General features: G+C 45.6%; 1 protein-coding gene across 1 annotated transcript; it reads left to right on the top strand.

The window, feature by feature from the left end:
- The first annotated feature begins 7,208 nt into the window (after positions 1–7,208).
- Positions 7,209–9,031, top strand: LOC131534852 (uncharacterized). Its single transcript, XM_058767935.1, has 2 exons — positions 7,209–7,533; positions 7,800–9,031. Exon 2 carries the CDS (start codon positions 7,835–7,837, stop codon positions 9,029–9,031), a length of 1,197 nt encoding a protein of 398 aa, XP_058623918.1. The 5' UTR covers positions 7,209–7,533; positions 7,800–7,834.
- The last annotated feature ends 420 nt before the right edge of the window (positions 9,032–9,451 follow it).

Raw genomic sequence — 9,451 nt, 5'->3', positions numbered from 1 at the left:
GTTGGATCCATTAAACCGGTGCAGCATTCAGGGCCGATAATGGTACAGGCTCCCCCTTGTGTTGCAAGAATATAATCCAAGGCCACTCTGTTCTGTAAGATCATCATCTTGTGTGAAGCGAGAGTGTCCGTGATATTGCCCAGGGCCAAAACCGTATCATTGGCCAATTTCTGTACAGAATCCGACAGGCTTCTGACTTGATCGAGAGCCTGCATGACGCCATACGATGGGATTAATGCTCCAAGAGTTCTTGACCACCACGTTTGTACACAAGTGAGTCCTGGAATGCAGCCATCTTTGTTGGTAGAAGCTGAATTTTGTAGATGTGGAGAATTTGAGGTGGAGTGTGTATTTTCTCTGATAGCTGGTAGAACATAAACCAGGGTGCACCTGCCGTTGAATTGGCTGGGTAGGATGCTGTAGACAGAAGTTCCACATAACCATAAAGTGCCAGTCGGTGGAGGAATCATGCACAACTGATTTATGGCAAAAGTTTCGTAGGGATGGGTTCCCGTAGAGACAGTCTTTTAAGTCATTCTCCTCTTCGTAACTGATGTAGTAACGTACACATTGAATTCGGTTCTTCTTTAATCACAAAGCTGCAACGTTCACGAGGAATTTCACCCAGTGTAGTCGATGCTGGAGCATAATTTTCCATGCACCAATAGAACATCCTTGGCATGAGTAGATCTGTCATGATGGGAGTAGCTGAAGTTAGGTTGCAGGATGGTAGTCCAGCAATGCAACACGTAGAAGGTGGAGGAATTGTTATGTTGTGACATGTATCCTTGTTGTATAATCCACTGGTATGATGATCGAATAAGGTACACGTATCACATTTGGAGATAGGGTGTGCCACCCATGGGATTCCTGCTCCTACTGAAGGTGCGTGTGGCATGCAAACGTTCTTTCCAGCAAACAAGGCATTTCTTGACATATTCATTAGCTCTAAGAATATGTTGTTTCTGGGGTCTACACTTAGCGTGATATCCATGATGGTTAATAATACGACAATCTTGTTCATGTTGATGATGACTGAAGTTCCCGTATGTGATTCTCTGCGTTGTGTATTTTTTTATTTTTCTTTGTTCTGTCTTCTGTGACAGTTGGCTCGGCAGTGGGTCTTGTTGTCTTTAGAGGTTGTGGCTTCATACGCAGGTGAGGGGTCGGCACGTATGGGTCTCAGGACAGCCATCATGTGGTATCTGCACAGAGGAAGAAAGAAAACAAAAATAGAGCAGTATTTGTTCTAAAGACTGCAAACATTAGGGTTGTATCCTCTGTTCAATCTCGTCTGCTATTGTTGTTCCTTCTTTCCCTATTTCTTAATTCCTGTGACACCTAAAGAACAGTGAGGTGAGGGTGGACTAGTGGATGGGGAAGGCCTATGAGGGATGTTCACCGCAGGGTTGGCCCCAAGCCTGTTGCTCTGGTTCTTCCCTGGGCTCCTCACTGGTCCATGTGTCCTAACCTATCCCTGTAGGTGGAGGAACAACTTTACAGTGTGACACATGAGTCCAAGTTTTCCTTCCTGACACAATACTGCAGCTGCTGTAATCAACATCACTTGATGTGGTCCGTACCACTTAGGCTCTAATGGCTTGTTTCTGAACGACTTTATCATGACCCATTGACCTGGGATGATAGTGTGTCCACCTTCTAGTGGAGTCTGCCAACACGACTCAACTCTCTCTGGCACTCTGTACTGCCTTTGTGAGGTTTTCACAGTAAGCGATCAGGGCATCTGAAGCAATGTGAACATCAGCATTTCTAAGATCAATCACACCTGGCATCTGCATAGGACGCCCAGTAATAATTTCATGAGGGCTCAGTCCTACTGATCTGTTAGGTGACGCTCTCATACTACACAGTACTGCGGGCAGTGCTTCAACCCATGGTACTCCTTCCTGATGCATTTTGCTTAGCCTGGTTTTGATTGTTCTGTTTGATCGTTCAACCTGTCCTGATGCTTGTGGCCTATAGGGACAGTGAAGGTTCCACTTAATCTTCAACATTCTAGACACTTCCTTGACTACCTGTCCTGTGAAGTGGGTACCTTGATCTGAGTCAATGCAATCTGGTAATCCCCATCTGGGAATGAAATCAGTAACAAGACATTTAGCAGTATGTGCATCTGTAGCACGCCCTGTTGGATAAGCTTCTACCCATCTTGAGAATTTGTCTATTACTACCAAAACGTCAGTTTTTCCTTTACAAGGGGGCAATGTTATGTAATCAACTTGCAGGTGACGAAATGGCCCTGGTGGAGCTGGGGTATGTGCTGCTGGTGTGGTGGCTGCTGGTACCTCATTATTTTTCTGACATGTTACACATCTCTTGACTGTTTCAGTGGCTATGTTTCTGAATTTTGGATTCCACCATTGATTTGAGAACCTGTGATTCATCGTTGCTGGACCACTGTGACCCAAATTGTGTATTTGTTGAGCCAAATATGGCAACAGTGATTCGGGAGCAACATACTTTCCCCCTTTGGTCCAGCAGCCGGATGAATCCACAGTGGCTCCTTTGTCTAACCATGTCCATGCTTCATATAGAGGAACGCCTTTATACAGATCAATGATTGATTCCGGAGGTAGAATTGTCTTCTGTGCTGTACTACCTGAACACACTTGTACAGTTGCATAGAAACAAGCCTGTTTAGCCGCTACATCAGCAAGAGCATTACCTTTAGCTTCCGTAGTATTAGTTGTGAGGTGTGCTTTCACTTTGATCACCGCTAATTTCTTTGGGAGTTTCATGGCAAACATTAAATCTTTCACTAATCCAGCATGCTTAATGGGGATCCAGCAGAAGTTAGAAATTGTCTGGTTTGCCAAATAACACCAAAATCATGAATTACCCCAAAAGCATACCTGGAATCTGTGTAGATATTTGCAACTGATCCTGAAGCTAGCGTGCATGCTCTTGTTAAGGCTACTAGTTCTGCAGCTTGAGCTGAAAATGATCTGGAAGACGACCTGAAGCAACTACTTCAGTGGTGGAAGTTACTGCATATCCTGCTCGTCTGTTACCTTCAATAACTTGAGCTGAACCATCAACAAACAACTCCAATTCTGCGTTCTCTATGGGAGTTTCTGCTATTTCACTTGTCGCTGCATATGTAAGCGTAACACAATCATGAGTCATTTCACCTTCACCCTCTAACACAACTTCAGTCATTGCAGACATCATACATGAGGATGGGTTCGTGACTGGTGCACGCTGTATAACAATGTTCGGGGCTGTGAGCGTTGCTAACCAATTTCCCCAACGGGAGGAGGTGACAGAAGTGACTTTTGCTTGATTCATTAGTGCAGACACTGCGTGAGGGCATTTTACATTTACATTCTGACCTAACACCATTCCTGATGAAGCCTGAAGCGCTAGATGAACTGCCTGTACTGCTCTGAGGCATGGGCCCATACCTTGAGCGACTATGTCAAGTTTACCAGAATAGTAATGAATTGGGCGAAGCTGCCCCATGATCTTGCATTAGACATGCAGTCATAAAGCCTAAGTGTTCATGGACATAAAGCACAAAGGGTCTATCAGATTGGGCAATTCCTAATGCTGGTGCTTGACATAGTGCTCTCTTCAAATCATTAAAAGCTTTGATATGAAGTTCTTCCATACAAACAGTATCTGAATCTTTACCATGGCCTTTCAACAAATCATAGAGAGGCTGTGCAATCGAGGCATAGTCTTCAATCCAAGGTCTACAGTAACCTGCTGTTCCTAAAAATGAGCGGAGTGTTTTAATGGTAGTAGGCGGAGGTATGGCTTTGACTGAAGCCGCCGATCCTGTGTAATGGATCTATTTCCTGCACCAATTGTTTGACCCAGAAATGTGACTTGCTTTTTAGCAATTTGAGCTTTGTGAAAGCTGCATTTGTGTCCTTTTTTATGCAAATAGTCCAACAATGCTGTCAATTCAATTTGATGTACCTCGTGGTCTGTTGAGGCAAGCAAAATATCATCGACATATTGAATCATAGTGGACTGTTTGACTGGACATTCTGGGTCACACAAATCACGCCTGACAGCCTGATGATATATGGTTGGGGAGTTTTGAAATCCCTGTGGCAATCGTGTCCACTGGTATTGTTCATAGTCAACTGTGAAAGCTAACCATGACTGGCTGTCAGAGTGCAACGGTACAGAAAAGAATCCATTAGACATATCAATTACTGAAAAAAATCTTACAATCTAATGGTAAGCCATTACAAATTGTAGATGGATCTGCCACTAGGGGGGTGATTTTATCAATATGTTTATTGGCTACTCTGTAGTCTATTGTAAGTCTCCATGTCCCATTTGATTTCTTGATGGGCCATATGGGTGAATTACATGGACTGTTGGTTTTAACTAGCACTCCTTGCTTCAGCAACTTTTCTACAATAGGTTTGATTCCTGTATAGCTTCCTTATTAATCGGATATTGTTTGGTGACCGGAGGTGGATTTCCGTCAATTTAACTGGTTCTACACCTGTTAACAAACCACAATCATCCTTGTCTTTAGCCCAAATTAGATGATTCTGTAAGAAAGCATACTCAGTAGGGATTGCATTATTGGTAGAAACTTGTGCTGAGGAAATTTTATGCTAGCGGATTCTGAGGACACGCCTAACGTTAGATGTACTTGTCTCAGAAGATCCATGCCTAAAATTGCACCTGTATTTAATGGAGCACATAGCAATTTTGTAGTCAGAGTTTTTGGGCCAAATTGTACCTCTATGGGCGGGGTTTCATACAAAACAGAATCTTCACCTATTACGCCAGTTAAACAAAGTTTGGTTTTCTTGTATGGGATGTTTAAAACTTGTGCCAATTTTGTAGGAATTACTGTACACTCTGCACCTGTATCAAGCAAAAATCAATCTCTTTCTCTTTACGCTACCTTTCACAAAAATTATTTTGTCATTGTGATGGATTACAGGGAAAGGTAGCTACCACAGCCCCAACAATTAGTTTTTTCCTGGTCTTGTTGTGCTCTTACAAGAGCCTGTACGAGCTGTCCTAAAGTTTCAGTGGTCACTGGCGGAACTACTTCAGGGTTGTAGGCAGGCTGAGGAGGAGCAGAATTATGCATAGCATTTCTTTTACTATCTTGCAACTTCTTCCTACACTCTTTCTCCCAATGTCCTAATTTTTCACAGTAGTTGCATTTGCCTTCTTTTAGACCATCTCTTGTCTTGTTTTGTTGTGTTAAACGTAGCTGCTGCTACTCTCACTTTTGCCTTGACATCAGCATCTCTTTCCCATGTAGCTAACCTGTCTAGGTTACTTCTGAGAGTTCTGTTAGATCTAAGAATGGTAAAGCTTTTCTGTATTCGGCTACAAGGCCATCTGACCAGATACGAACTAGGGGTCCCTTGTCATCTAGCACACTTTCAGGGTCATCAACAATTCCACTGTAAATTACAGCTGACTGACAAAATCTCTCAGTATATTCACTCACAGTTTCTTCTTTCTTTTGCACACAGGTAGTAATTCTAGACCAATCTATTTTGGGTCCTAAGATATTCTTTAGGATTTTCAAAATACCTTCTCTTAAATCACCTTTACTTGCATGTCGCAGTTCAGAAGTAACAGCAGATTCAAAACTGTTGAATTCAGATTCAGTTAGAATTTGTGACATCAACTGCGTTACCTCTGTTAAAGACATGTCGTAAAGGCGCATTTTACTGATCAATACTCTTCTAAATTCAGAAAAATGTGTGCGTGCTGAGGGTAAGCTCTGAGACAGTCTCTCTATATCTTTAGGTCCTAGTGTTTTGGCAACAGTTTGTACTTGCACAACAGAAGAGTTGAGGGGAACACTTTCAGTTTCCTCAATTCTGAGAGATCTTCTCCGAGCACCACAAACATTGACCGAATTTACAGGCACATCAATTACTGATTGGAGAGCTACATCTCTTTCAAAGAATGCTTGTAAATCAGGGTAAATGCTATCCGCTGGCTAACTTCCACATCAGTTTTTGCTGCAGCTTTGTTGCGGTTCAATTTCTTAGTCAAAGAGGATATTCTAGCTTGAAGCTCATTGTTCTGTTTCTCTAGCTCTGAGTTACGCTGAGATTGTTGTGTAGCTAGTGCTAAACCAAATTCTCTGTGGCAGCAGATAATGCCTTTAACATTGTTCTTGCGAATACATGCTCCTAATACCTTTTTACACTCATCTACAGACCAAGTCTTGTCTGGATGGATCTCATATTTCTGAGTTAGTTTTTTTCTAACTTTCTCAGTGATTATTAGGTTCATTTGTTCCCCTAACAGTGTTTTGAATTCACTATCTGACCACAATGGAGTCGCAAGACCATCCTTTTCTGTTGTTGGAATCAGCCTAGTATTCCTTCTAACCATTTTGTGAGTTTCTTTGTTACCACACAATCAAAAAACACTAAAACTTATCTGATCAACAGAGGGTACACTTGTTAACACAGCTTAACTATTGTTAACTTTGTTACCACACAATCAAAAACACTAAAAACTTCTCTGATCAACAGAGGGTACATTTGTTAACACAGCTTAACTATTGTTAACTTTCCAAATTACCAACACTTCACACTTAACTTCCCTGCCTACAAGAACAGAGGATAAACCAAAATTATTAGCATGAAATGCTAACCTTCTCTGGGAAAAGAGGATAAACCAAATTTTAGCATGTATGCTAACCTTCTCTGCCTGAACAGAGGATAACCAATTCTTCCCTGCCTAAAACAGAGGGTAACACAATATTAGCACGTTATGCTAAATCTTCCCTGCCTGAAAACAGAGGGTAATCTTCATCTCTAAAAGTACATTTTTAGAGGATAATTTAGTTAACCAAACCCTACAGTTGTCTGTTAACTCTTCTCTGACGGCGCAGAGGATAAACAAATTTGTACTGGTCTTAAAGGTTCTTTTGGATTAGAGACAGCACTCACCACAACCTTGGTTGAGAGAAAAATTCAGTCTGGAAATCTTTGTTCAGCTAGAAGTTTTCGCTGGATTCCAAAAGATGCAGTCTGGAAGCAGATCTTTGTTTGAGCTTGAAGTTTTCAATCTGGATTCAGGTGAGGAAGCTGGAACTCTATCCGGGTCACGGCACCATCTGTTGTGAACTTTTATCTTCTACGAAGCAGAGACCAGGAGACGTTGGGATATCTTTCATCCAGAAGTTACTCTTTATTGAGAACTCGCTGTAGTCATCCAAGTCTAAACTAAAGCAGTGATACATTGTAGTTTTAAATACATTTTAGGGGGCAGTGCTTAGGAATGGAGACCAAGCACCTGGGTGACAACTTTAAACAAAGCATGCAAATGAGAAAGACAGACCCAATCAACAACACTCGATTGCATTGATAATCCAATCAGTCTAACGATTCATGTCTGGGCCAGGGCTCCGAAAGCCATTTGCAGAACAAAAGATTCGAGTCTGGCTCATTTGGCTCATTTCACTTACAATAGGAGAACAGGAACTGGCAGGGACCTCTTGCATCTGATGTAGTGATCTGACTCATGTCACCATTTTTCACCTTAAATGCTAAATACAAGGTATATAACTTCTTCAGTTTGTACACTATTACATTGGAATCTAAATTAAACATTTAAATAAATTTGTAATCCCACAACACCCACCTGCTTGTTCACAAATAAATCCACCCTCCGGGGCATTTATTTTTGCACTTCCTTGTCGTGTGATTCTTCACCCCGTGACAAGTGGTGGAGAATGCGGGCATAATAGTGAAGGATCACCGACAAGCGGACTCACTTGCCTGACTGCTCACCGCCGAATTTCCTTTTTTTTTCTCTCTCCACAGAGGTGCGCGCTCCCTCCCCGACTCACACCCCAGACATGGAGGAACTCCTAAAACACCTCACTGAGGTCAGCATCCGCCAACAACAAATCGCCGAACATCTCGCCACTCGGCAGGGCCAGACGGAGCAGGAGCTTGCGACCCTCCGAGCCGCTTACCCACCGGCGCCACCACCAGATGCCCGTGTGCAAGCCGTGAGGCTGCCTCCGAAGATGACTCCGCACGACGATGTCGAAGCGTATCTCCAGACGTTCGAGACGACCGCGACTCTGGAAGGTTGGCCGCCCGTGGACTGGGCCCGGGCGCTGGCACCTCTTTTAACCGGAGAAGCTCAACGAGCCTATTTCAGCCTCCCCGCGTCTACCGCCGACCAGTATGAAGAGGTCAGACGCAAAATCCTAGCCCGGTTGGGCCTTTCAGCCGTCTGTGCAGCGCAACATTTCCATGAGTGGGAATACAAAGCCCGACTGCCAGCCCGGGCCCAGGTCGCCGAACTGACACGACTAGCGCGCCACTGGCTGCTGGAAGAGGCCCCCACAGCGACGCAGGTGATGGAGCGCGTCGTCATTGACCGGTTCCTCCGGGCCCTTCCTCGTTCACACAGACAGGCAGTCGGCATGAGGAACCCGACCTCAACTTTGGAGCTGGTCGAAGCAGTAGAGCTGGCGGATGCTGCCCAACAGCGAGAGGCCGGGGAGAGAGTGCCACCGTTCCCCCGGAGGGTGGGCCAGGAACGACGCGCCGGAGGGCACCCGCGACACCGAGTAGGCCGGCGGCCCCTCCGCCGAGACGAGCCCATGCCCACAGAGCCTCCCACACCCCCCGCTTGGACCTGGCTGGCAGGCTGTATCGTACACCGGGACCTTCCCGATGGGGCACCCGAGGCCAAGGTGAAGGTAAATGGAAGGCCATTCCGGGCCCTACTAGACTCAGGGAGCGCCGTAAGTCTAGTCCAGACGCACGTCTTGGCTCCTCGCACCGAGTGCAAAACGTCTCTGCCCATAACTTGCGTCCACGGCGACACCCGACAGGTCCCCACCCGCCGTGTGACCATCTCCACTGCTTTGGGCTCCTGGCCCGTTGAAGTGGGCATAATGAAGGATCTCCCCATACCCGTCCTGATCGGCCGGGACTTGACCGTCTCCTGGCGACCCTCACTCAGCCTGCCAGCCCGGGAGGGGGCCGCCGAAGGCAACCGGCCCCAAAAATGCCACGACGACGGCCCGTCCTTTTGACAACGGACAGCGGGAGAGATGGTGAGTCCCCCTCTCAAAACCCTAACCTATTCTATGATATATTCCAACAGGTGACGGGAGGGGGCTCTTTCGGCCGAGCCCAACGGGAAGACGACCGCCTGAAGCATTGTTGGACCCAAGTCCGGGTGATGGACGGAAAAGAGCTTCAGCCGGGCCCCATCCTCTCCCGCACTTCGTCGAAAATGGCCTACTCTATTGTGTCGCACAGCCAAGGGGAGGAAAACTACTGGTGGTACCCGCTCAAAAACAGAAACGGTCCTGACTCTGGCACACTCCCATCCTATGGCGGGGCACCTCGGGCCGGTCAACACGGCCCAGCGGATCAAAGACCGGTTCCATTGGCCAGGCTTAGACGCCGAGGTGAAACGGTTCTGTCAGGCCTGCCCCAACTGCCAGATA

This window comes from Onychostoma macrolepis, chromosome 03, assembly GCF_012432095.1.
Source record: "Onychostoma macrolepis isolate SWU-2019 chromosome 03, ASM1243209v1, whole genome shotgun sequence".
NCBI classification, from domain to species: Eukaryota; Metazoa; Chordata; class Actinopteri; order Cypriniformes; family Cyprinidae; genus Onychostoma; species Onychostoma macrolepis.
Note: the sequence above shows the minus strand (reverse complement) of the source record. Positions and strands in the feature narration are given on the sequence as shown.